Here is a 27,921-nt window from a genome sequence, read left to right on the forward strand (position 1 = left end):
ATGGCGGACCCGGCCCGGGACGCGCTCGGTGCCGCCGCTGTCCCGGAGCCGCCGCCCGCAGGCTCATCCCCACCCGTCACCGGCGATGGGGCGGCGGCCGCGGGGGAAGCGGCAGCCGCAGAGGGAGCGGGAGAAGGCGAGGTGGGGGAGACTGGCGGTGGCGGCGAGCTGAAGGCGGAGGTGGCGGACGGGGAGGTGAGGCGGGAGCGGGAGCGGGGCCGGGCCGGGCCGCGGGGCCGCAGAGCGAGCGCTGCGCTCTCGTCCAGGTGAGGAGCGCGGAGGGAGAGGCGGCGGACGCGGAGGACCCGGCGCTGCAGGCATGTGCGGCCAGGAAAATGAAGCTGGAGCTGAAGGAGCGTAAGGAGAAGAAGCAGAAAGTGGACGAGGACGAGATCCAGAAGATGCAGTGAGTGCCGGAGCGGCGGTGCCGGGGAGTTCGGGAATCGTGTCCCCGGTCCGAGCTCACCGTTGCCGGTGCCGCAGCCCCGTCCCAGATTCCCCCTCCCACCCCGCGTTACAGCGAAGCGCTCCCCTCTCCTCCCGGCCCTGGCTGGCCCCGCGGCAGCTGTAGATGATCGCTGTCTCCCCCGCAGGATCCTGGTCTCCTCCTTTTCCGAGGAGCAGCTGAACCGGTACGAGATGTATCGTCGCTCTGCCTTCCCCAAGGCCGCCATCAAACGGGTACGAGCGGGGCAGCGGGAGCCCGAGCAGGGTGGGCTGGGTGCTCCCCCGGGACCCCTCCGGAGCTGCGCCGCCGCCGGGGCTCAGCGCATTGCTCCGGGACAGCTGATCCCGAAAGACTCCAGCTGAAATCCCCGCCCCGGGGGCTGGGTGGGGTCCCAGCGTGTGGGGCTCTGACTGTCCCCTCCTGTCCCTGTCCCAGCTCATCCAGTCCATCACCGGCACCTCGGTGTCCCAGAACGTCGTCATCGCCATGTCGGGCATCTCCAAGGTGTTTGTTGGGGAGGTGGTGGAGGAAGGTGAGTGGCACCTGCTGAGTGACAAGGGAAGAACCCGGGGTAAATTCCCTGCCTGGAGCAGAACGTGGAACAGGGCTGGGTTTTCCATGGTTCTCCCTTCCAGCAGCAGCTCTGGCTCAGAGCAGGGCCCCGTGAAGCTGCCACAGCCCCTCTGATCCCACCAGTGTTGGACCTGGGGTGGCAGCTCCGTCCCTCAGCCCCAGAGCAGCTGCATAACGAGGATCTCGTTAGAGCTACAGGGACAGGCGAGTTCTTAAGCCTCTAAACCTGCCTCAGCCCTCCTTTATGGGAGGGCTGGGATCAGTTTGGGACAGGGGCTGGGAGCCAAGCTAGCTGCTCCTGCTCAGCTGTTGGGGGAATCACAGCTCACCCAGCCCCCAGAGCAGAGGCTTGGAGCTCATCCATTCCCTGTATGTCCACAGTGCCCAAGCGGTTTAGAAGCTTTTTCTCCTAGTTGCTGCCCTGGGATTGCTGTCAGGGAGGAGCTCAAGGAGCAGGTTCATTCCTGGCTCTGAGCTGCAAACCCCAATCACAGACATTCCCTGTTCCTTTCAAACTGCACGGAAGCAGCAGCAGGGGCTGGGTGGAGCTCAGCTGGCCCCTGCCATGACCTCTGTCTGTTTGTCCAGCCCTGGATGTGTGTGAGAAGTGGGGGGAGCTGCCCCCCCTGCAGCCCAAGCACATGAGGGAGGCCGTCCGGAGGCTCAAGGCACGCGGGCAAATCCCCAACTCCAAGTACAAGAAGATCATCTTCCACTGATAGAGGCTGAAAGGAGCTTCCTGTGGGACCTTCCCAGGTGGACTCTGCCATAAGGCCCCTTTGGGGTGGCTTGTGGGACCTCAAAGATGTTCCTGCGCTCCCTGCCCACGCTGGGCTCAGGACCCCACACTGGGCAGAGCCTGGATGCACCCTTGACCTGGACTTGGAGTCTCAGCACAGCAGGGAGAGGAAGATCCAGGGACTGCAGAGCATTTCCTGCTGGTTCAGATGTGCCATCTCCACCCAGATGTGTGGGGTTTTTGTACATTAAACTTATTCTCATGTTAGTAACCTGACTGGGATCTGCTTGTTGTGTGGCCCAAGGTGCTCCCAGAGCTGCTCCCAGCCTGGGGCTGGGCTGGTTCCCTGGGAACGTATGCTGGGACATCTGAAGTCATGGCTCAGCTCTGCTTCCAAACCCAGGAGCTGCCCATGAAACAGCAGTGTTGGGAAGGGAGGGGGAAGGAAAACCAGGAAAAGAGGCCCGAGCCTGGAAGGAGGTTAATAAGTTTAATTCTGCTCGTGGTTCATAGAACCAACCATCAGTGGAAACAAACTGCAGCAAAGTTGCAATACTGCCTAAAATTCAAGTTCAGACTTGCACATTCCCCTTGTCCCCTTGCAGGGGCCCTGGGAGCTGCTCCTGACCCTGTGAGAGGTGCTGAGGCCACGTGTTCTCCCCACAGCATCTGTGCTGGGCAGGTCTCCCTGGCCTCTCACTGGAACTGAGGAAGAATCCTTAAATAAGAGGCTCCACAAAGTAAACTTTGATATTTACAATCTGTGGGGATCCAGGAGGTTTTGTCCTCCCACGTGTGTGGGTTTTGGGTTAACAGTCCTTTTCACTGGGTCTTCAAAGCAAAAGGAAATGCTGGAATTCTTCAACCAAACCCATTGACTGAAGTTGCTGGAGCAAGGAATTTGCTGTAAACAACCTGGCCCCAGCTGTGCTCAGCCTGCACAGGTGGGAGGAGCTGTGGGACCCTGCAGGTGGGCACCAGGGCTGGGCAAACCCTTGGCATACCCTTCCTATGCTCACACAAAATGTCACCATGAAAATTTGAAAAAGCAGATGAGAGAAACCTCCCATTTTCAAGCAATTAAGGAAGAAAAAGCAGGAATACCATGGCATTCCACATCAGGCAAGCAGTTCTTGGAGCTCTTGCTCACCCAACAGGGAGAGGGAGCAGCACAAAGGTTTTGTAACTTCTGCTCGTGGGCTCTGGGCAGCTCACAGGGAGCTGCTCCACACGGGTGTGTTCCAGGGTTTTCCTTTTGGGATCAGGGCTGGCAGGTGGTTCTGGTGTCCCATCCCAAGCAGCCCCTCAGCCCTGCTGGAAGATTCCACCCAGTGCTGAAAACCCCACAGCTCCTTCCTCAGCTCCCCCTCCTCACTGGGGAACTCGGGCACACACAGCTCTGAGGACGAGGTGCATCCCAAAAAACACCCAGGTCATCTCCTTCTGAGACTGAACCAACCTCCCTCACCCCCTTCTTTGATAGTAAACTTTAAGTTTAAACAGTTTAAACATCAATAAAGCCAAACACTGTGGGATTAGGTGGGAGTGAACTGGACTAAGTCTCATACACTGCATCCATCTCTACACAAGGAATTCCTGGTGGAAAATGGAATCTGAAGGAATTTCTGTATTCTTGACCCTGTTCTTGTGGGAATAGTGAGCAGTGTGCCCTCACTCCACAGTGGGAAATCCCACCTGTGTTTCCAGGTGACAGCAGCCCTGCTGACCCTTCTGCCACCCCTGTCCTGTCACTGCCCAGGTGCTGAAGTGACCACCCTGCTCCTGCCATGGCCCCTGGCGAGCACAGCTGGGCAAGAACACAGCAAGGAAGAGTGAAAGAACAGAAACCCCAACATGGACCATCTCCAGATGTCACCCCAAGAGCTGGAGGCTGAAAGCCACCCACAGATGAGGAGACATGGGGTGTCCCCTTGACATCTGACCCGGTGTTCACGGGCTGACCGTGCCCTGGCTCAGCACAGCACTCCCAGGCCAGAACAGAGCAAACTCCTCCTCATTCCTCCCATCTGTCTCAGCCAGGCCCCTCCCTCCCTCTCCCCATCCTCTGCAGTCACAGCTGGTTTCAGTCCTGGAGTTGGACCCGTTTGGCAGCGAAATGACCAAACCTGCCCTGCTGGTGCTGGTGCCCTGTCCCCGGCAGCGCCCTCAGAGCTGGAACAGGGGGTTGTACTTCTTGATCTCCTGCAGAAGGCGAGCCTTGTCCATGTTGGCTTCTGCCAGGGCCAGTTTCATGCTCTGGAGCTCCCTTTGCAACTCTGGCACTTGCTTGAGCTACAAAAGACAAGCAGAGAACGAGGCAGGAGTCTTCAAAGTCCACAGTGAGCTGCTCCAAGGAAAACTAAAGCTTTTGGGACAAATTACACAGTGAGACACAACCACACCGAAAGAACATCTCTTTTTGGGAACCTCCCAGTTGGTGTTTTTCTAACAAGGAACTGGACACAGTGGGGAAGATGGAGCCAATCAGAAAACAATCCCCAACCAGATTCTGAAAGGGAACAGGTGAGTTCATGCTGGGCAAGGTACCCTCACTCCTCAAAGTACTCATAGGAGGAGGCACAGGCTGCTCCTTGGGGCACTCCCTTCCTGCAGCTCACCACACCTGCCCAGGACTGCAAACACACAAAGGCAAAAGAGAACTGCCAGCTCTCTGTTGTCCAGGCAGCAGTGACTCACCTGCAGCCCACGTGCTGCTGCTGGGGCTGGTGAGACAAACTCTGATGGGGCCTGCTGCTCCTCAGGGACTGACACAGGTTTTTCCTGTTTCACTGAGTCCTTCCCCTGGGAAGCTGGAAAGCAACAGAACCCACTCAGGTGTGGACATTCACACAACAGAACAAAACAATAACTTCAATTAATTTCTTTCCTTTCCCCCTTCCCCCTTTTTTTTTTTACACAGGGAAAGAAAATTCTCTTTCCCCTTTTAAAATGGAGAAACTAAAAGGTAATAATGGAACCTGTCTGTGTGTGTGCTTAAGGAAACACCAGACACAAATTCTCACATCAGGGAACAAAGGCAGGGAATGCTCCCACCTCAGAGCCCATCCTTCCCAGCAGCAACCATCGCGTCCCAGTCTCCTCCAGCACAGCCTGGAGGTGCAGAGGGACAATAAAACCAGGCTGTTACTGACCTGTGAGATAGAAGATGCCATCGTCCTTGCGCCTCACCACGACGTGATCCATTGCCAAGGTGATGGGGACAGGGCCAGGGGAGGTGGGGTACACTGGGGCGCTGTCATCCTGGAGAAACACGAAGCAGAGAAGGGATGAGCAGCTATGACAGCTCTTGGAAGGACTTCCCTTGCCTGCGGCCTCCTCGGGAGCAGCGTTCCTGACCAGGAGCATTGCCAGACTCACGGGGGTGAGTCCACCCTAGGGCAAGGCCTGGCTTTATGTACAGGTGTTCAGGTACACACTTCCCTTGTGTTCTCATTCATCCCTAGGGCAGCTTTTAGAAGCAAAACCAAACAGTCTCAGGAGCAGAGAAGCTCCACAGAGGCCCCCAGCAGTCCCTTCCCAAATGGAATCCTGCAAGCGAGCTCCACCCTGCGAGGAATCTCTCACCTTCAAAGTGATTTTGGCATCCACCACCTCTATCTCCATGGGGATCACCTCTGGGATGATTTCATCCTCGAGGAAGGGTCCCAGGCTGGTGAGGCAGGACATGCAGAGCTCTGTGCAGCAGCTGTGGAGCAGCACGCGGATGAAGCCGTTGCGCTCGGCCAGCGGCGAGTGAGCGGCCGCGCTCGGGCCCGACTCCAGGCGCAGGCACAGCTCGGGACAGGGCTGCCATGGCTCAGGGCTCGCGGGCTTCTCCACACCTGGATCCCCTAGAGCTGGGGCAGAGAGATCTCGCTGCACAACGGGACGCCAGTGATCAGACGTCAGCTCAGAAAGGGCATCGTGGAAAGGCCATTTCAGTCCGAGAGCAGCCAAGTGACCTTGGCCTGCCATCGTCCCTCACGTGAGAGAAACCCAAATTTCGAAGGACTAAGAGCCCACATCACTGAACTGCCACTGCAGCTGGGGTATTTAATGTCCCAGGCACATCCCTCTCTCACCACACTTTAGGACTGGCCCCTGTTTTGCATGCACAGGACCTTGCCCAGTGATCCACTCACTTTCCAACCCTGCCCCCTAAAACTGTCCCAGCTGCCCTCCACAGTGTCCCAGCTCTGCCTCCACAGCTGGCCCAGTGCCCTGGCTCACTCTCCAGAGCTGACCAGCCTCTCCTCATCCCTTTGCTCCACCGTGGCCACTGGCAGGACTGGGAGAGGCAGGATCAACAGCCTGGGAACTGCTCACACTTTCACTTCAAGTTTGGGGTTGGAGCTGCTTTTGGTTTTGTTTGGGTGACATTTTTTGGGGTGTTGGGGGGATAGTTGATTTGTTTTTAGATTTGGCTTGTTTTTTTCAAAAAAAAATTCAAATTTAGGGGAAGTACTGTAGACCAAAAGCATTTTTCTCAGAGCAGGAATAACTTTGCAGGTTCCCTAGATAGCTTCACTCACTCTTACTTCATTTCATGCATCCTAGCAGTAATTTAAAAAAATCCCAATCAATGATTACTAGGCACCACAGAGCCTGACTGTGTGGGCACTTGGGAAACATCTTTCAAATGCCAGATCTGAACCCTCACACATGAGCTGTGTTCAATCCTAACCACCCCAAACACTGAGGCCCCAGTTAATGGAATATTCCCTGAGGGAGGCTGGTATAAAAGCCAGTCCTAAGAGTGCAGCTGAGCCCCAGAGCAGCATCTTACCCACGTAGTCACGCAGGAACTGCCACATGCCAACGTTGTTCAGCTGCTCTGGAACCACTTTCATCACTTGTAAAGCCACAGACAAATCATCTCCTTGTACCTCTATTGTGCAGTTCACATCACTCATCTTCAGCACAAGGACAGACACCTGAAACAGCCACCAAGAGCTCACTGGTTACAGCAAACACCTCGCTTCCACATCCCCTCAGGGACAGAATCCCAGTGCCAGGCACTGACCAGCTGCAGACTGGGGTCTTCACTCTGGGACGTGGAGCTGTTCACCTCAGGGGACACTCCACCCTCGTCCTCTGCCACCAGGCTGCTTCTGCTGCCCATGTCGCTGTGGGTCTGGGGAAGCTGCCCCGAAGGAAGAGGGTCCAGGCTGGGCTCTGAAATGGAAGCAACAACAACTCAATTCCATTCCTTTTTCTGGAAGTCCTGACATCAGCATCTGCCTGAATCTCTGGCCTCTCTGGAGGTACCATCCTCTGGAGAGCTCTCTCCAGCTCCTCACACGAGTTAAAACAACACAGGGTTGAAGTGAGAGATGTCCAGGGTACCCAACATCCAACCATCCCCTTCCTAAACGCTCTGTACCACCTGCCACCAGCACATCACAGCCCTCAGGACGCCCCTGGGACCTGCAGGGTCACCCCACACTGATTTACCCTCCTCATCCCAAAGAAAAGGCACCTACAAAAGCAGGAGCCATTGTGAGGCAACTCCTTAAGACCTTCAAAACCAAGGAGCAGCAGAAGCGATTCCATAGGAACACGGCATGGATGTGCTGCCCGTGGCACAAAGCTATCACCCCTGTGAGATGAGGGTGGCGAGAGGAAAAGCCAAGGGCTTTACCAGAGTCTGTGAGCATCACAAAGCCATCACTGCCATCGCTGTCCAGGGACAGCCCGTCCTCGGGGCCACTCCCATCCACGGACGTGGTGTCAAAGGAATGCTGGGATGAGGTCCTCTTCATGGAGAAGAAACGCATCCGGCCGCTGCCCGCCCCGCCCGGGGTCACTGCTCCCTCCTCTGCTTTGGGCACAGGATCCCTACAAAAAACGCAACAAAAACCAGGGATAAAGGCCGAGTGATAAAGCTGAGCCGACAGATTATCTGAGTGTTGCCTTGGTCTCTGACCACTTGCAAGTCAGACTCCAGTACCCTCAGAAGGGCCCCAAGAGACGAACCCTTAACCCATCTCCAATCCAAATACAAAGGGGGGCTCTGTGTCCCCGTCCTGCAGCCCGGCCTGCTCACCTGGCCGGGGGCAGGGACAGCATCCTCTGCATGGTGGAGGTCATCTTGTCCCGGCTCAGGCTCAGGGCATCCTTGGTGAAGGACATGGCCTCCTTGGTGAGGTCCATGGTGGCGTGCAGAGCTTCCTTCGTGGCGTCCTTGGTGATGTGCAGCGCGCTGGAGAGCTCCACCTCGATGTTCCGCAGTGGGATGAGATCTGCCTGCCCGTTGAGGGCAACGCCTCCTCTGTCCGAGGCTGGGCTGGAAGGGAGAGCAGGGGGGCTCTGAGGGTGGCTGCTGGTCTCTGCTGGTCTTTCTGCAACCAGGGCTTCCACAGCTTCGTGCGCTTCCTCTATCAAGCCTTTCTCCTCTGCGCCCTTACCGCGGGGAGCCGTGCTCAGGGCTCCGTCGCTCGCCGATCTCGGGAGCCTCTCCAGCGGGACACCGGCTCCGGTGTCCTGGATCCCGCTGTCCTCTGGGAGCTCTGAGGTGCTGCCTAAGCCCTTCTCCGAACTGCTCTCCGATTTCAGCTCCTTCTCTTCAGCTGCCAGCCCCTCCTTGCTGTCTGAGGGCGAGAACTCGGACTCGATCAGGCTGGTTGTGTCCGAGTCCAGGGACCTGGGTTCCACGACAGACCCTGGAGCAGGGCTCATGAGCAGGGCCACCTCAGCACTGTGGAACAGAACTCCCACACAAGCAGACATGGGATGTAAAGGAGACCCGGTCATTGCCTGGGTATCTTGGGCCAGCTGCTCCTGTAGTGTTTGCAGAACTTCCTTCATCCTGAGCAGCACCAAGTACTGGTAGTGGTTGAGCCGAACTTTGATGTGGACAGAGGAGGACACGAGCACGTGGATATCAGCAGAGCCTTCCAGCTCTTTACTCTCTACTCCTTCATTAACTTCAGAATCAGATTCTCCCAAGACATCCATCGTGTCGGGAGCCTTATGGATATTCTTCAGATCCTGGTCAGTCTTTGATCTTTGACAAACACCGTGTTCTCTGGAGGGGTTCACATTCTTGGAGTGGTTGCTAAAGCTGGCAGAAGGCTTGATTTTCACCTCAGAGGTGGCCAGTTGCTGTCGTTTAGACATCTGAGCTTGCCCCCACCACCTGGGCAGGCAGGCCCATATGGAAAGGGGAAAAGGGTCAATAAAGCTAAGGGCTCTGCCCTTGGAGCTTTCGGCCCCCTCGAAGCCCAGGGAGAGCTCACTGAAATTCGCAGACCACAGGTCCTCGGAGGCAGAGGTTCTGCCGGGCAGCTGGGCAAGGCCCGGGCGCGTCTGCGGCCCGTCGTCCACGCGGTAGGCGTGGCGCAGGAACAGCGTGTGCAGGAGGCCGAACCCGCCCCGCGCCCGGGGGAACTCGGTGTAGCTGAGGTGGAAGAACCCCGAGCTCACGAATTTACGGAAGAGGCTCTGGAGGTCCTGGCAGGTGCAGGAGGGAGCGTGGCGGGTGTTGGTGGCTGTCACCTCCGACGTGCAAACGCACAGGGCCCGCGGCCGGTCCCGGTGATCCGTGACCTTCTTATCCACGGGGATGCTGAGCTGCGGGGGGAAGAGAGACACAACAAGGCACGAGGTGAGGAAGGAATAGCAGGGGTTAATTCTCCAGCACCAGCCTGAGGGCCCACAGACCAAACAAAATCAACACAAGTGGCAGGCAGAGCGCAGTCAGGGGAAGGCAGCAGGTTTGTCTCCTTGTTACCGACTCCAGCTATGGTCTCACATTCCTTTCACAGAGATGTGAGAAACGCCAATCACTTGTTTTAAAATTTTAGAAGTTAAATAGTAATAAAATGGTCATAAAAATAGACTTAGAGTAATAAAGAAATTGAACAATTAGGGTTAGGACAATACGAGACAATAAAAACAAAGTTACAGATGTCTGGGTGCCTTTCTGGGCAAATAAGCTCTGAAAAAGGACTCCCATTAACAGAGGATTATCTCTTAAAAGCAATAGCCTGTTGAATATTCATACATCTCATACATGCTGCATAAATTCCATTCAAACAAAGAATTCTCTCTGGTTAGTGTCACTTATTTCCCCTTAATCTCTATGGCGTCTTCAGGGCTGAGCGAGGCAGGAGAAGTTGGCCTCTTCTGATAAGGAAGTCATAAATTCTTTTTCTCTGAAAGATTTATGTTTTCCTGTGGCTGCTATCTCTTTGTGAGTATCCCCTTCCTCAGACCTAATTTCCATTTTAACTACAAAAACCACATTTTAACTACAAAACCACATTTGCCATCCTATCGAAATATTAATACAGCATCACTAATCAATACAACATAACACATACAGTAAATATCTTGCGTAGAGCCATACAATATGCACTTTTCACAGAGGGAACCCTGAAGGCTGGGAAAGGAAGGAAAAGCATGGTACCTTCAGCCTGAAGCCGTCCAGCCGGACATCCACGTGCTCATCCCGCTTGCCTGACTCCTCCAGCTTGTAGATGGCTTTGAACTGCTCCAGGCTGCGATACAGATCCAGGCAGAAGAGGTTTATCCAGAGCACACTCGGCGTGTCCAGGGTGAGCATCAGGCCGTTCAGCTGCACGTACAGGTTTGGGCACGGAACTAGAAGGAAACAGATTAATGATAGCAGGAAAGGCCCCTCGGGTGCAGAACCTGCGCTGACAGCACCAATGCAGGGCTTCACCAGCCCTGGGAGACACATCTCAGAGGGGGAGCAGCTGTGGTGCACCCAGAGGAATGAGGTGACGCATTGGGACAGCACCCAGAGCACCCCATGGCCCTGCTCCAGGGCTCTCAGTACGGCTGAACCCCAGCAACTGGGCACACAGCGCCGGCTGCAATTCCCTCCTGCAAGCACAGCTCTGCTTCCACACTGTGCACAAACTCCAGCCCACCTTCCCACAGGGAAAAAAAAATAAATAGGATGGCAAACATCAGAAAACTAAACAACAATGGACAGAGAATATCTAACAGGGTTAACACATCTGGACCATTGATGGCTCTTTAAGAAACTTGTGAAAGAAGGTGCTAACCGTGATGTATTACCTGGAAAGTCCTGATTGTCTGGGAAGTAATATTCTGTGAATTCAATATGGATGGCAGAGACCTGGTCAGGGAGTTTGAAGATTTTTCTACTACAGGAAATCAAGGTGGAGGGTTTCTTAGTTTGCTGCCCAGCTGTAGAGACCTGAAAACAGGATGAAATGCAGTTGTGCAGAACTCAGACTTGGCAAACCCAAGTGTCCCAGTGACCCCGCAGTTGCCTGCATTCAATCCGCCTCATTTACACATCAAACACACTCTGCTTTCAAGCAAAAATATAATTTTCTTCTACCTGCTGATATTGCCAACTCCTCTCCTTTGAGAGAATTTAGTTCTTTGTGTCTCCTGTCACCGCTAGTAAGAGCTGTGACAAGCAGAATTAGGTGACATGAGCAAAGAGAACAGAAATCTGTTAGAGCTGTCTGCAAGATCAGCAGCACGTTGGCAAGTCCATCATAGTATCTGGTGCTGCAAAGAGCAAAGCCAGCCCTTGGATGGACACAGGGCACATCTGGTGCTGCAAAGAGCAAAACCAGCTCTTGGATGGATACAGGGCACATGGATGCAGGGCCTGATCCAGGGCAGAAAGCCTGGGGTGAGGTTTATGCCTCCTCTGTCAAAAATCCACATCCTCACTGATTTCCCAAAGGCACAGAATGTTTTACACTGGGCCTGCCTCATGCTTGGTGTAAGCCTAGATAGGAACAGAGGGCAGAAACCCGTGGTTATGCAGTTCCCTCTGAACGTGAGAACAATCAGCAGCTCACTCTTGGGTTAAAAGTTTTACAGGCAACACCATAACAGCATTTAGGTTCTCTGGGCAGCGTTTTGGATGTCAAAGGATTTGCAGGATTCTTTGAATCACATCCTGAATCATATAATTTCCTTTTCAGCAGTGCCATCACCATCTGCAGACAGGGCTGAGGTCCCTACCTGGTGCACATCCAGGTCATCCACCCGCACCACCACGCAGCTGGAGCGCAGCCGATGCCAGGGCGGGTGCCGGAGCCGCGGGAGACTCGTGGGAGGAGCACGGCCCTTCTCTGGGGGGCTCTTCTGGGGACTCTGGGGAGGGTCTGTGGGGACAGACAGGGAGAACCAGCAGGGTTATAGTCACCTCTGCACCATCAGTACCAACACTTCTGTGCTTATTGAGCAGAACTAAAAGCCCCAAAATTAGAAATGGATGAACACAGCCGGGCAGGAGAAACACTGAGGACTTTTGAAGGAAGAGCACCGTGAAAGGTGAGTCTGTTCTGTGGCAAGAGAACACACTCCTAAGCCAGGTCTTAAGTATGTAATTTCATCCTTGTATCTTATGGAGAAACTCAACAATAATCCGCTGCAGCCTGTCCATCCTTGCTGCAGCGCTCTCCCAGCCACTTTCCTTTGCCATTGTATTTATGATTTTTAGAGTGCTATGCATTCCTGCACCAACAAATCAGCCTGCTCGGCTGGGGACAGGCAATTAAAGATTTTGCTGGATGGAGCAAAACTGGTACCACCTCCTGCTGCACTGGTTTTGTCAAATACCATTACCTGGTTTCCTTTTGAAAGGGGAAAGTGGAGTCCTGGCAAACACAGGGTCTGTTTCTTCATAAAGCTTCTCCATCTTGCTTTGAAACTCACTGACCAACTTCTTTGCCCACTGTCCCCGAGTCTCCATCGCTTCACTGTACCTCACCCAATGCTTGCAGCCATCTCCTGCAGAAAAGCAAACATCCCGGCTTTAAAATTGAAGTTTCTGTCTTCCAGTCCAGTCTGCAATCATAGAACAGCTCTTTAAACTCCTTTTTTATCCCCCCTCCTCAGGTTGTGAGGCCACAGGCTCCCTACCTGCCCTGTGGAAAGGGTAATAATCAAAAGCCATCCTCCTGAAGGTCAGCTGGATGGCACCGCCCAGCATCCCATGCTTCAAAGCACCTGCGAGGAACAGAGCACAGGAAACCTGGTCAGCTCTGCAATCCCAGCCCTGACCCAGGAGCATTCAGAACCACATTGCTCTGATTGCCAGCACTGATTAACTGACACCACAGCCAGGATTAGGGTACCATCTTTAGGAATCTGGACCAAAATCTTGTCCTAAGCAAGGAGAAGGACACCTGAATCAACTGGTCAGAGGTTTATATGGTGAGAACCAGGCCTGGAAACTCAAATCCCAAACTGCAAAACCCCAGCGCTTCCCAACCCTCTCCCAGACGGAAAAATCACTGCCTCAGCTGTTGCTTTTTTCCCTTTCTCCTGACCTGACTCCCGGGCGTGGCTGTCGTCGCAGATGTGCAGGTCCAGGCGGGAGATGAGCAGGTGGTAGGAGGATTCCTTCATGTCGTGCTTGTCAAAGTACTGCCCGATGCTGCTGGCGTTGGGGCTGCCTCCAAAGGGCTGAGCCCAGGACTGCTGGGCACTGGGAGGAGGTGGGGTGATCTGAGGGAGAGGGACAAGCTCAGTGAGAACTCGGAGAGAGGGAAAACACAGAGGTTATAATGCAATTAATTAACTCATGTAACTCTTCCAGCCTGTAAGGCATCGGTTTATAGGATTGAATTGGGATTCCCAGGATGTGGAGCCTCTCCTGTGCTCTCATCAGCAAAACCCTTTGTGACTCTGCCAGCTGCATGCACTTCTCCTGGAAGATGTTTTAAGATTACTGGGCAAAAAGGGCCAAGTATTCTCCATTCCTCCTGTGTAACCTCGCTGCACTACTTCCTGTGTGCATCCCTGCTTCCCTGGAACTTCCAACTCCAACAGAAATATTCCTCTTCCCTCATCCTTGACTTGGAAAACCTCTTTTATTGGCAATGAATCCCACGCCTTTGGTCACCTCACTACCCCACAGCAGCCCACAGTCCACACAACACTGACCTGACACGAGTTCCTACCAAGGAAAATGCTGTGAACGTGGGCCAGATGGCACACAAACAAAACTGTCCTTTTCCCTGGCACACCAACATCCAAGCTCACCCACCTGTACAGACTCTGGTGCCAGGCTTTTCCGCTGCTGAGCAGATTTCTCCATGGCTTCACTCAGAGACTCAGCATATTTCATCATTGCTTTCAGCTGAGAGTCTGTCAGCACCCAGAGCAGGTCATCCAGCAGAAACATCAACTTGGAGGCCACCACATTGCAATCTTTGGTCTGAAACAGGAAGGAAGGAGTTAGGGACTTCAAAAATTGCCTCCACAGACATAGAGTCTCCATAAAACACAGAAGCAGAAAGAAGGGAGGCTGCTGTGAAACTCCTCTGAGAGATGCTATCTGGTGCATGTCCACAGCACCTCCTCTCAGATGGAAAGTAGTCAAAGCCACCTCCTCTTTAGGAGACAAATTGCTCACTGCTTAATTCTTTTTTTTTTTTTTTTTAATCATCACATTTCCACTGACAGCTAAAAATCAGGCTGCCAGGCTTTCAGCTCCCAGTAAGGAGATGACAGCTCTCCTTGGGATGTTTGAACGGATTGAAAAACTCACTCCATCCACGAGATCCTCCCCTGGGAAAGAAACTGCTTTGACATTTGCTAAGAACACAGCTGTCTCTGACAGAAAACATGGAGAGATACATCAGTTTGGGCTCAACATTTCTGAAGGGAGAGGAGGGCCGTTGAGGACTGTGGGAGGAAATATGCATCATCTCTGCACCAGGCAGTGAGACCACAGCCAGCAAAGCGTGGAGGAAACTCTCACCCTTCTCTTGAGAGAGATCTGGATCCTCCCCTGGTTGGTGATGAGTCTCAGAGGAGTGGTGATGGGATCCTGATCCCCATTGTCCGTGGCATCCGCCTCTATCCGCAGGGTCTGCCAGGTGAGCTCCTTGAACGTCAGAACCTGCTCAGGAGGAGAAAAACAGGGAAATGCTGAGATTTTCACAACTTCAAGGATGTAAAAACCCCAAAACACCCAGAAGGCATGAAATGAAACAAAGAAAAATCACTCATCACACTTTTCTTCTGTGATGGCGGTACAAAAGCCAGGCCTCACCTCTCCCCGCTGCGGGTCCGTGATGCGGGTGAGGCGCAGGTCGCTCTGCTGCCAGTTGGGGTTGACGCTGTAGCCCTGGAGCTGCCACAGCTCGAAAGAAGCGTGAAAGGCCTTGGAGTGAATCTTGATGGTGATGGAATTCACAACAATAAACATCCCCTCCACGACCTTCTCAGCAAAGCCATATTCACTGCAAAGAGAAGATCCCCCCACATGTCACGACGAGAGGCCTGGCAGAGGTAGGGCTCACACAGGGAGGTTTATGAGCGACACCAAAGGCACTTAAACCTCAGGACAGGGAGGCCAGTGGTGAATCAAGCCCCCAAACCTCAGCAGGATGCAGGGAGGAGCTGCAGGGCTCAGGGTCTGACCTCTGTCCGGCAGCAAGAGCGATGGGGGATTGTCCATTGGGCGGCCGAGGCTCCTCACACGTCCTCATCTCCACCTCCACCTTGTCCAGGTACTGCAGAGACACAATGTGGGAGCCATGAGCACCACACCAAGCCTCAAGCACAGCCCACGGGGTGAGATTCCAGGGCAGGGACAACCAACTCTGGAGTGACAGCGCTCCAAGAGTCTCATGTGTTAAAGCTCTCACACCATCAGTGCCAGTGGGGAACCTGAAACCCCGGGAGGGGGGAAAACAAACAGCAAAAAACGGGCACAGGGCTGCCCTGGAGCTCCCTGAGAGCACCTCTGGCTCCATCCTGCAGTGAAATGAGGGACTCATGGGAGGGCACTCGTGGCCCTGTGTGCTGAGGGCTTGGAAGATTCAACTCTAAAGAAAATTTGAGCACTTGATGGTTTCCCTCTCCAGAATTTTTTTCAAGTAGAAAAGATTTAAAAGAGTGAAGAAGAAAAGGAAGAAAAGAAGAGGGAAGGAAAATAGGAGAAAGGAAGGAAAGAAGACAAGAGAGGCAACATTACCAGGCAGATTGGGTGTGTTTTCAGCTTTGTCCACTGGATCTGAAACGATAAAGTTGAGGTTACCAGAGCGATCTTTGCATTGGAAAGTTTCAGAAATTGCAGGAAATCTTCTCAGCCCAAACTCTGAGCCCCATTTGTCTGAGAAATGTCTGCACTGTCTCACTGTATCCAGGTCACACAGAGACACAGACAAGGGAAAAGACATTCCAGACACCAGATCTACAAACCCAGCTGAGCTTTTGGATCTCGTATATCATCAGGAGTAACAGATATTCTGCAGGTCAAATTCTGCTACAGAGAACATTCCTGGCCTTTAAGAGTCTACAACTAGCTGCTGCTGTTACTGGAAGTCACACAACTCTTTTGAAGACTGTGCACAAACCAAAAAGCTCCATTTTATTTTCATACAGCAACGTTCACTCTGCAGTTCTTGTAGGAGGGAGAACAAATGTTTGTTACTAAACTGAGCAGATCTGATTCTAAAAGCAGAGTGCATCAGATGAGTAAGACAAGCTCAATTTTTACTGTCACTTGGCAGAGTAGACTCATATTTCTTTTACAGAAAGTCTCTTTGACGTCCTGAAAACTTTTGAGTTCATGTAATGCAACAGTGGTTAGTACCACGTGCAATTAAACAATCTGGCAGCTTCGAACAACTAAAAAAAACACCTTTTTTTTTTTGCTCTAAAAGGCACAAGGAGGAAGAATTTGTAAGAGTTCAGTGTGCAAAGCTCAAGTCCTTGCACGATCTCAGCGATTCTGCCTGTAAATGGATAACTTCATCCATTTAAAGTTGCCTGTGCTCACCCTGATGGAGGCCTTGTTGCAGTAGACCCGGGTGATGGCGAGCCAGGTGGGCAGCTCCAGCACATTCTGCAGCACCTCCTCATCCAGCTCCAGGTTGGTCAGCTGCCCCTGACCTTTCAGCGTGCTCAGGTTGATTTTGTCTGGAGAGAGATTCTTGGTAAACCTATAAGGGAAGAAAGAGGAAACTCAAAAACAGCCCCCAGCAAAGCTGCTGAGGCTGCAGGAGAATTTCAGAGCGATTTTAATACCAGAGTTTGTTTGCTGTTTTGTTAAACCCTGACATTTTTAAACCCAAGGTAAGTTGGTTGCTTCAGAAAAAAAAAAAAACAAAAACCCACAACATCTCTACACTTTGACATTTGGAGGATTTCTTTTATTTTAAAATAAATTCAGGTTTGAGAAACTGAAAATTTCCTTCTAAAGCTCTGGATCCTGGAAACCAACAAAACTGCCCGAGCACAAAACCAAAGAAAACCAAAGCCAAACTCCAACAGCTCAGCAGTTTCAGTCCCCTCAGAATTGCCGTGTCAGCGGGGGAAAGTTTAATTCTGTAGATTGTTTTCACCCAGGAAAGCAAAAGATCATTAATGAATGACTTTTGTATTAATGAATGACTGTTGTGGCTGTCTCTTTTTAACAGCACCACTACAGCCCAGCCTGCTCTCTGGTCAGCAGGGCCAAACAGCAACTCCCCTCCCAGAGACTGCCCCAGCTCCCTCCTCTGTCTTCTCTGCTAGAAATTCCTCCTCCCCAGGGCTGCCAGTGTTTCACCTCCCCTGTGTGCAGCCCTTCTCATCCCTCATGTGCCCGAGATTCCAGTGTCATGGATGAAACAGGCAGGACTGCCCAAGAGCAGAGGATCCTGGCGTGAAAACCTCTGACTTCATTAAAACCAGAGCACCCCCGAGGGAACCAGAGGAGCCAGTTCAGGGGGCAGCAGATCCCAGAGGCTGTACAAGTGTTGGCAGCACCTCTCCATGTCAGAGAACCCCTCTGTGGCAGCAGAACCCCTCCTGTCTCCATCAAACCTCCCTCCTGTGCAGGAGCTGCCACCACGGGAGCAGGGGGCTGCACTCTGATTCAAACTTGAACAGCTCCTGCCAGACAACTTTCCCACCATGGAATCCAGGGCTTATTTCACACATTCCCCCATGCCAATGCTAATTCTCATTCTGTACAGTGGTCCAGAAAGCGGGATGGAAAGAAAGCCCCTATTGTCAGTGTAAGCAGGAGCAGGCTCCCAGTCACAGCCTGCCCTGCAGCCACAGAGTGGGGGCTGCTCTGGGAGAGGCACGAGGGGCTTCTGGAACAGCCACAGCTCCAGGAGGAGAGGAGGAGCCAGAGCCACACTGCCAGGATGCAGCTGCTGCAGGAGCTCCAGGTGTAGCACAAACCTGGCTGAGGCACTGGAGCAGCAGCTGAGCCATCAGCACAGGGCTTGCAGGGGCAAAAGGGCCTTTCCAAAGCAAACGTTTTGTTGGAAGAAAAAGTCTGACAGCTGTGTGGAGATGCTGCTGTCAAGCCTGTGCTATTGATGCAAGGGGAGGGCAGCACACAGCTTTGTCCAGCGCTGCTCGTCCCCTGCAGACAGCTCCTGTGCCCTGCTGTCCCCTCCCTGCTCTGAGCAGAAGGGACACGCTGACAGCTCACACCAAGTTTACAACACCTGCCAGGCTGCACATTCCCTTCAAACTCTGTCACTCCCTTCAACCAAAGGCTTCTTGTTTGAACACGCCCAGGGAGGTGGCTGAGGTTAACTCGGCTTCTCAGCATCCACACCAAGAAGCTGAAAATTCCAGAGTGTGTTCCAACAGCTGCTCCACATGCAGGGAGCACTGAGAATCCATATGATTTGCGCCTGAAGACCTGATGTGGGCACCCACAAACGGCTGAAAATTAGAGCAAACACCTCCAGAGGCAACCCAGGAGCACCCTTGTGCTGTGTCAGAGAAGCAGCTCTGCTGAAAGCTGATGTCACAGTGTCCACTCGGGATTGGATGCCAACACTAAACCAAACACAACAGGGACAGGTAGGTAATACCCAGCACTTAAGCTCAAAAACTGGCACGGGCAGTGATCAGCTCTCACTGGCTGAGCTCTTCTCACACCTGCACTGAAGGATCATCCCTGGGCTGGGAGCCTCATCCCAGGATAAGAGTGCTCAGAGGGGAAGCTGCTTTCAGCTGCTAATGCAGAGGAAAAGTACAAGTGTTGCCTGTAATTCTGTATTGTCAAGTCTCTAAAGGGAGGGGGTGATGCTTCAGCTTTGTCTATATTTTTCATGTATTTGTAGCTTTGTAGATTGCTAATGCATGGCTGTAGCTCCAGTAGTTTCCTACCCTTTTCCCCTAGATTTTAGCACCATAGGCTGACCTTCTAAATACATTTCTGAAGTATTGTTTAGTCTTATTCCTAGGAGGGGACCTGCAATAAGGCATAAAATAAGAAGAGGGGGAGAAAACCCCAATTCCGAGGGGCTGACCCAGGGGTGGGTTACTGAAGCAACTGAATCTCCCATTGGATGTACCTGTTAGATATCCTAATTAACTATTATAAAATCGTAGAAATTCAATTCCAGGCATTCCCATCACCACCTGGAAGCTTCCAAATAAAGGTCTGCTTTTTACTTGACTATTCTAACACAAGGGTATTGGGTTTGTTTTTTCTTTTGATTATAGGCAACACAAGCACATGTCTGAACCAGGGCATCACTTCCCTTCAGTGTGTAGGTGTATCAAAAATACCAGCACACCGTGGAAGAAGCAAAGCTGTGAAACAGGACACAGTGTAGAGTGAGGTATGAAACTTGATCCAGCCAAACCAAGCAACTCTTTATCACCATCTCCAGGGAAAGGCTGCAGGGATCCTGCTGAGCAGGTACCAAACCCACCTCTGGTGCTACCAGACTCCACGTAAGAATCCTTTCATGAGGCATTCCAGCTGCCCCAAAATGTGCCATTCCACCCCCAAAGCAGAGCTCACCCATGACTGGACAATAACAAGCTGGAGGTTTTGGAAAAAAAATAAATCTCAAATGGAAACGGATTCATTCTTTTAAATCAGTGCCCAAATTTCTCAGGGTATGTTGCCCACTGTCAAACCCTGCTTTTAGCTGCTACAGGGATCCCACTGGAATAACCTCCACACCTGAGCCACCTCACCACCCACACGTCACACAGGGCTTACAGGAGAGCTCAGGTGAGAGTTCCTGAGAACACAGAGCTCACAGGTGCCAGGTCTCTGCTGCTGCCTGAGAGGAGCTGCTTTGGTCAGTGCCAGGGGGGGAAAAGCAGCGAGAGCAGAACACATCAGATGTTTGCTGGCAGCTCTCTCCATTCACACTCACCCACAGCAACATCCCTGGCAGCACGGGCTGCTGGCTTAGGGAAAACTGAATGAAAATGGTGGCTATTGGGAAAACTGAATGAAAATGGTGGCTATTGGGAAAACTGAATGAAAATGGTGGCTATTGGGAAAACTGACACGGGAGGATATTTGCACTTTTTTCATTTTTTTATTGCAGCTCCATCAGAAGTCAAGCAGAGCTGTGCCAGTAAACTCACAGGGCAGCACTCCTTTTGAGCCTGCTGGGATTACTCTGACAAAAGTCAACCCTGAAAATCTGTTTGCTCAATCATCAGCTTGAATACATATCAAAACATGATGTCACCACTGAAAACAACTGCTCAGTTCCTCAGCCTGAATATCCAGAGGCCACAAACTCACTGATTGCAAGAGGAATTTGGGTAAATCTGACTGCTGGCCTAAAGCCAGGCCAGAATCATAAATAAATTTATGTTCACATTTGTAGCTGTCTCGCCACACTGTCTCCAAATGCATAGACAGATAATGTCAGAAGACATCTAAAATCATAAAATTCCCCTCAGATCCCTGTCTCATTCATTACCCCGCTGCCACATGGATCAGGAATCTTCTTGTCAAACACTCAATTTCTGCCTCAGTCCTGCAGCCATCACTGGCTGTTGTACACAGCCACCACCCCCAGCTCCACACCAGCTTTTCTATTAATACCTTTGTCACTATGGCTATTATATGGGAGAATTAATTAGCTGTACACCAGTGCCCTTGATTTTGCTTAATGACAAGCAAAATCCCTTGGCAGAAGGAAGTGCACGGCGTGTGACACCGGCCACAGCTGCAGGGAGCAGCTGGAAAGTCCCCCCAAATATAGGTAAGGCAGAAAGGAGGAACTGATCAGCTCACTGGGAAACCAGCCCAGGAACCACCGGGGGTTTTGTCTCCACAAAAGTCACAGCAAGGGAAGAGATGAGGATTTTCTGCTTCAACTTGGAATGCAAATATGTAATTTAAGCAACTAGGACAGGAATTGGACGTGGGGGGGAAAAAACCCCAACAACTGTATTCTGACCAATGCAGATTTGTTCCTTTCCAGGACTTTTCAAGTCTTGCCAGGTCTGGTTTTGGACAGGGCTTTTAATGGGATTTCCATCTTCCTTGGGAAGATCTTCTACAACCCAAAAATCCCTGTGATGTGACATTTCACCTCAAATTAGAACCTCTTGCCTCAGCAGACAAAGAGCATGTTTACTAGAACAAAAGGTTCATGACTGCTAAAAGGAAAGGGCAGTGACTTTCCAAATCAGGGCTGCTCTCAAGGAAGGCAGCAGCAGAAGCTTTAAGTGCAGTACACATGACTGAGGATGAACTTAAAAATAATCTTGGAGGAAATAAAACTGGGCAAGTGATCAAAACTTCTGTAAAAAGGGAAAAAATAGCTGCCTCGAAGATGCACAGGAAGAACTAAAAGCTTTTTCAGGAAGAAAAGCCAATTTACCTCCTTGAACTTTCAGTGTTAGCAGGGACCACGCTGTCTGAGAGCGGGCACAGAGCTGCTCCGCAGAGTTGCACAGGAGAAGAGAAACTCGCTGAATTAGCAGAGGATGGGACTAATTATTGCACAGTAGGAGATGGAGTTGGTATCACACCCTCTTAGCATAAAGCCATTTAGAGTTTAAGGGAATCGGATCAACACCGAACTGCCCAATCGTTCAGAAGACAGAAAGCACCACATTTACAATCATCTCATCACGTGTGCACAGCTCTGTGTACCCCAGATATCCTGGGAGGCTGTAACACCTTTCAAGTGAACAACCAGCCCGAGAAATTCACCCTGCTAGGGTTACAGGGCAAACAGTTTCCACCTACGGAGGTACCAGCCGTCCCACGCTCCTTATCAGGGTGGATTTAGGCACATCTGGTGTCCCTGTACACACACACCACTGCTGGTGGCTTTCCATTATCAGCTTTCTGTTTTTTCCAGGCTTCAGCTGCATTGGATGAAAGGCTGGCCCTCTCAGCCACCCTAAGCCAAACACAAAACATCCTGGTAAGTAAACAGTTGTCTTGGCTCCGTGTTACCTCCTGCAACACAACGAGGCTAAGGGCAGGATTAGGAAAACTGAATTCAGAGTTAAAATGGCAGGGAGAAAAATCAGCATTTCCAGGCAGATCAGGAATGGGACGGAATCATTACACAGAGCAGAATTCCAGCTCACTCCTCCCCGAGGGCTGCAGCTTCCCTGGGCACAAGGGAAACTTTCTTGTCTTAACAACTATTTTTCTAGAGCATTTTGAACACTCAGAGGCTCCTTGCTTCACACCCACCAGCACCTCAGTGGGTACTGGGAGCCCTGGAAAGCAAACCAGGAATTCATCTGAGAGGAGAAGAGGCCAGGTCTCTGCCAGGAGCTGAACTCCACCTTCTTTGCTATTTCCAGCTCCTCGCCTGGACACTCAGTAAAGTTTAAATACCAGCTGCCCCATGCTCTCAACAAATCCGGAACACAAACCCTCGGCACTTGCCAGGGAATTTCCCAAATCTAATCCTCGAGCAAATTAACAGATGAAAGAGAACTAGAAAGAAACCTAATAAACACAAGCACTAGTCCAAAGCTCCACTTCTACATCCTCCAATCATTTTCGTTTCCAGTGTGCAGAAACAAACAGATTATTACCTAATTCCAGCTCAGCTGAGCAGCTGCAGGGGAAGCAAGGGCTCAGGGAGCTCAGGAGAAATAAGAACCCCTTTAACAGCCCCGTTCCACCAGTGAGGCTAAAGGGCTCTGCAGAGATTCCACAGGGTCAGCGCAGCTCAGAGCTGCAGTGAAGGAGCTCTGGCCACATTTTCCTCCTGTGCTACTCAAGTGTAATTTACCTCTGCTTGCAACAAGAGTCTATTTAGCATTCCAGAAACAGCACACAGGTGTCTGGAGCCGAGGAGAAGTGGTTGGAAACCCTTTGCACCCAGCAGCTCCATAAAACTGATGGCTTGGTTCTCCCAGCAGAGTGCAGCACAGCAACCATGAATTTACAAGGGAAGACTTTAGACTCAGTGAAGGGAAAATGCCACATCCTGTCTGTGCCCACTCCTTTTTCCCACCCTGTCTTGAACAAAGAAGAGGCAGATGTGTGTTACTTTACCCATAATAGCTAGGGGTTCTGCATAGCCATCAATAATTCTTCTATATTAAAAAAAATTAAGTGTAAAAGAAGCCATCAAAATGTACCGGGAAAACAAGTTATTTCCCAACTAAAACACTGAATAAAGGGTTTACATCCAGCTTTACATGCTTTGCTGGGCACAGCATTTAAGAACTTGGAGACAAGCTCATCACCAGGGGTTTGCTGCTGCAGCAGCAGCAGCTGGGACCTGACAGAGCTTTTTCCTCATAAACTGCCTCATAAAGTGCTGCCACAAACTGCTTCATGCTCTGGATCCACTCTGGGCACTGGGGCACCAAGGGAAGCATTACCTGGCTGAACAGCACATGCTGAACCATGGGAGCAGGATGCTGTGCAGATGGAAAAGTAACGGTTTTTTATCAGCGTTTAACAGCTGGCAGCTCTGTGGTTTCATGTACTTCCCATTGCTGCAACAGCTATTTTGGGCAGATGATCATCTTAGAGATCATCACAGAAATTTCCCTGATCACCAAAGGAGGATATTAAAGCAGCTAAAGCCAAAACTGCAAAGCTGGTCAGAGGTCTTGCTGCCTAAATCACTTGAGGTTCTGTAGCTTCCTCAGCCCATTCCCAGATGCAATTTCTTTGTTTTCCTCCTTGCCCACCATGCTCCCTAAATTGCTTCCAGGTAATTTATAATCAAGGTCAGGAAACTGGGAGAAGCCTGAAGGGTTGGTAGCAAGCAAATCTCTCTTACTGGTGGTAGCTTTTCCTGACTCTGAGGGTGTCCCACAGCCCTCACGAGCTGCATGTGCCACCCTGTGACTGCAGCAAGGGCACAGCTGCAGCGCAGCGCTCGAGCACGCAGCGATGCTGCAAAACACTTCAGGGCAAGGGAGAGGCAAACAGCAGGAATTCAGGGTCTGTTCTCTTACAGCAGCACTCAGCCTGCAGCATTTGGGCAAGAAATCTAAGCTGAGGGGGTGAAGACATTCTTTAGACTCAGGGGATTCCCCACACTCCTGCGCTGGGCAAAGGCAGAGCTGGTGACATGGCCTGACTCACCTGGTGCAAGCCACAGAGCTCATTCCAATGATTCCTGACTGGCACAGAACAAATCTCATCTTCCTGGTGGAAGAACTGCTCTGTCTCCTCTGCCCACCTTCTCTGAGGAGAGGGATGGGTCCCCTTGAGACAGCACATCTCATTTCTGCCATCCTGACCCCAGGCAGTCTCTCACCCCCTGGCAGGACGACCACAGGCTTTTCTCTGCCCTGCCTCAGCCTGAGTGCAGATCTCTGACGGTGGGGATGGCCAGGGAGGAGTCCCAGACAGCCCCAAGGCCAACTGCAGAACAGGCAGGACCCACACACAGCGCAGCACTGGGTCTGGAGCCAGCTCTCAGCTCTTTGCGTTGGCACAGAGGCAGCACAACTACGTGGAAGGCAAAGGCATCTTCAGGGCCAGGAAGGGATTCCAAGATGCTCACATCCAAGTTAGGAAACAACACCCCCAGAAGCCGTGCTCCCAGCTCAGCACACGCTGCCACACCCACGTGTCCCTGCTTACAAAGGGGTCTGGAACAAACTAAAGCTACACCATGAGCCTGCCGGGTCTCTTCACCTACCCAGCAGCAGCACATGAGAGAGGGCAGGAGTCACAGCAGCCTCACCTGGAAAAGGGGATGCAAGGCCTAATCATTCCTCCATTCCTCCTCCACTGAGGTGCAGCATCATTTATGAGGAGCTACATGATGCTGTTTCTCCTGGCTGAGTACCTGACCTGCCCTGATAAGCACCTCACTGCTCCACTGCTCTGTTCTCTAACAGTATTTTTACTTTTGTTTCTAAATCCTATCTCACTTACCTGAAAAGGTGGCTCCATCCTGTGCTGAGGACAGTTTGCCAAATCCACAATCTGCTATCCACTCATTTCTGTGCTGCACATCTGTTACACATCTGCCTGGACCAGCAACACATGCTCTGCACTCTCCTCTGCACACAGGTCCCATTTTCCACATAGGTTTTCCTCTCTGGTAACATCTCTGCTGTTGTTAACTCCTCACTCATTTCTCCTCTGCTCCCTTTTCACCCTGCTTTCAGAGGTTCCCAAAATTACTCCTCAGCTGCAGCTCTCTGGGGTCCCTGTCACAGTGAAATACATTTGTGGTCTCCTTCCCCTGAGTTCAGACCCGCCCCCAAACCCCAGTCCAGCTGCTCCTCTGCTGACACCAGCTTTTATTTCTTCCCAGCAGGACTGCACGTTGCATTTCCTCTGGAAGCCATGTCCTGTGTGCCTGTTACTCCACAAGCTCACAGGTTTCAACACGTGGCCACAAAGCAGCTGTTATAGGCAGCAGAGGATAAACCTCTCCAACGAAATTAAATAAAAGCCTTTTTGGCAAGGACTTCCACTGCAGTGCTGAGAACTCAAATCCCAAAGTGGCACATGAAGTTGAGGCAGTTGGGCTGGTGGATAAACAGGGCCTTTGTCCCACCCTGAGAACACGGATCTGCTGCAGCTTCACCAACACCGGTAAAAACAAAACAAAACAAACACAGCAAGAAGAAGCTACTTTCGAATAAGGCCAAGAAGAGGTAAAGACAGCTCACAGATTTTATTTTAAAGCACTTGATGCGTTTCCATGAATAATTACAGGCTGGGGAACACAGCCATGCTCAGAGGCAGCAGCTGATGCCCCGGCAGCTCTCAGGGAGCCCCTGATGTTGGGTTCCAGACCCTCCCCAGCACTGCAGCCCTGTGCCTGCCTGGAAGCAGCAAGAACTGAAACCACTTCATCTGTTTGCTCTTCCAAGCTAAATATAGGACAAAGGAGTGAAAGGCACAGATGGCGAAAGCTCCGCAAGTTTTTAGGTTCTCCTGCTCCAGGAATTTAAGCTGCTGAAGCACAACACAAGGCTGAGCTTTCTCAAATGCCTTCACAACTGGGCCAATCCCAGCTGTACCGATCCCCACCGTGACCACCACGGCCATCCCGGCACACACGTGATGTGGGATCACAGGAACAGCCGGGTGAAAACACCTCATTCACATTTCCCTGACCCAGCTGCCTCTCCTGACCTCTGCCTTGCAAATTTCCACACACAAGAGGGACAAAACCACACCCCCGTGCAGGAAGGGCTCAGAGTGGAGATACAACAAAAAGAACAAGGAGTTATTTCATATGCAAATGTGAGCAGAAAACAAAGGCAGATTAATGATTCAGTAGCAAAATTCTTCCAGGCAAACGAGCGTGGCTGAAAGAAAACCCAAAGGGAAGGTGAAGAGGAGGTATTTGGGGGAAACAAAACTGGAACAAAAAACCCCTGATCTTTTTTATACACCAATAAACTGGGTTCAAATTGCATTTCTGTAAAGATCCACAACCCTTGTGCAAGTGAGGGGCAAGATCAGATCCATCACCCAAACAACAAAGTCCAGCTAGTAGGAAAACAGGCAGAGATGCTGAATGTTTTGGGGCTCCTTGTTCTCCTTAGAACTGCCCAAAGGGTACACAGGTGAACACTAAGAACTGGCCCAGTCAGAGGGAAAAAGAGGCGCTTTGGGTAAGAACATGCTGTAACAAGACCGAAATGCAAAATTAAGCAAAAGCACCAGCAAAACTGTATTTATGGAAAGAAAGAGAACTGTCCATGAGGACAACACCCACAGGAGCAGCAACCAGGATAATGCCCAGCTCTGTTTCACACTCTCTCAAAAACTGCTCCCACCTCTCCGTGCTATAAAATACTTCAGTGCCTCCTTACCCGGAGGTTAATCTGTACTGACAGCAACACACCTGTGTGAGGTGAATGAGAGAGAAAGCTCGGAGGCTTGGGATGTCAGGCCCGGCAGAAATCCATTTAAACCAGTACCCAGAGCAGCTCCATCACTCCTCCTTCGGGACAGCGCCGAGAGCTGGAGCAATTGGTGACTCCAAGAGAGACCCTGCACTGCCCACTCAGGGTGCGTGGGGATGGTCTGGGGCTCCAGACATTCGCAGGATCCACCTCAGAGAGCTGGGATTCATGGATCACACCAGCACTGACCCCACGGAGCCCACGCAGGTCACCTCGAGCCCCTCACTCTGCACCTGAGCGTGTCCAGCAGCAGGGATGCGAAGGAGCAGCTGAGAAAGCAGAGGACAAGCGCTGCGCAGCGCTGTGCCCTCACCTGCACCCTCACACACGGCACCTTCGTGCTCACGCTCCTCTGACCCCGCAGCGATGCAGAGCGAGGTCGTGCCCGCAGCCAGGAGATAACACAGGCAGCTCTTTTCTCGCCGTGAAGGGAAACTGAGGCACCGCTTTGTGCCCAAGGCCCCGAGCGGAGCCAGAGCCGCGGCCGCAGCCGCATTTCCCGGCAGAGCCTCACGCAGGAGCACCCGCTTTTCCCCAGTAGCGCCTGGGATGAACTTCACTGAAAATGACGGAATACAACGCCAACACCCCGCTAGAGCCGGCGTCAGCCCGGGGCTGTTGGTGTTCCCCTCTCGCCTCCCGAACTTCCACCGCCGCGGCCTAGGGCCGGCACCGCCGGGCACCGGCACCGGGGCACGGGCCGGGCTCGGAGCGCTCTGACCGCGGGGACGGGCGGCGGGGCCACTCCGGGCAGGCCGGACACCCCAGGCCCCACGGCCCTCGGACACCCCCCGGCCCTCGGACACCGCCCCCGGCGCGGCGGCTCCACAGCCCGAACGGGCCCGGCAGCTCCCCAAACCCGGGCCCGCGTCCCCCGCAGCCCCCCGGGAGGAGAAGGAGGAGGAGCGGGATGAGGATAAGGAGGAAGAGGAGGGGGCGCCTCACCGGGAGAGGTGCTTCAGGATCTGCTTCTTGATGATGCCCGCCATGCCGGGCCGGCGGGTCAGGCCCGCGGGCGGCGAGACCCCATCGCACCGCCCGCCCCTGTCCGCACCGCCCACTGTCCGCACCGCCCGTCCCCGTCAGCACCGCCCTCCGCCGG

At 52.3% G+C, this 27,921-nt stretch overlaps 2 protein-coding genes across 2 annotated transcripts; one reads left to right on the forward strand and one right to left on the reverse strand.

The window, feature by feature from the left end:
• On the forward strand, positions 1-2,292 carry TAF11 (TATA-box binding protein associated factor 11). The gene is made up of 5 exons (XM_040085497.1): positions 1-195; positions 267-406; positions 594-681; positions 884-980; positions 1,610-2,292. The coding sequence occupies exons 1-5, from the start codon at positions 1-3 to the stop codon at positions 1,738-1,740; spliced, it is 651 nt and encodes a 216-aa protein (XP_039941431.1). The 3' UTR covers positions 1,741-2,292.
• BLTP3A (bridge-like lipid transfer protein family member 3A) lies at positions 2,203-27,888 on the reverse strand. The gene is made up of 21 exons (XM_040085496.2): positions 27,765-27,888; positions 16,516-16,678; positions 15,709-15,747; positions 15,153-15,244; positions 14,782-14,971; positions 14,488-14,628; positions 13,771-13,941; positions 13,052-13,229; positions 12,642-12,728; positions 12,345-12,509; positions 11,739-11,881; positions 10,809-10,950; positions 10,171-10,364; positions 7,807-9,332; positions 7,402-7,598; positions 6,784-6,935; positions 6,547-6,694; positions 5,346-5,617; positions 4,913-5,021; positions 4,458-4,570; positions 2,203-4,052 (listed from the first exon to the last, which is right to left on the reverse strand). The coding sequence occupies exons 1-21, from the start codon at positions 27,806-27,808 to the stop codon at positions 3,927-3,929; spliced, it is 4,392 nt and encodes a 1,463-aa protein (XP_039941430.1). The 5' UTR covers positions 27,809-27,888; the 3' UTR covers positions 2,203-3,926.
• Between the last annotated feature and the right edge of the window lie 33 nt (positions 27,889-27,921).

The sequence above is a fragment of the Hirundo rustica genome, chromosome 24 (assembly GCF_015227805.2).
Source record: "Hirundo rustica isolate bHirRus1 chromosome 24, bHirRus1.pri.v3, whole genome shotgun sequence".
NCBI classification, from domain to species: Eukaryota; Metazoa; Chordata; class Aves; order Passeriformes; family Hirundinidae; genus Hirundo; species Hirundo rustica.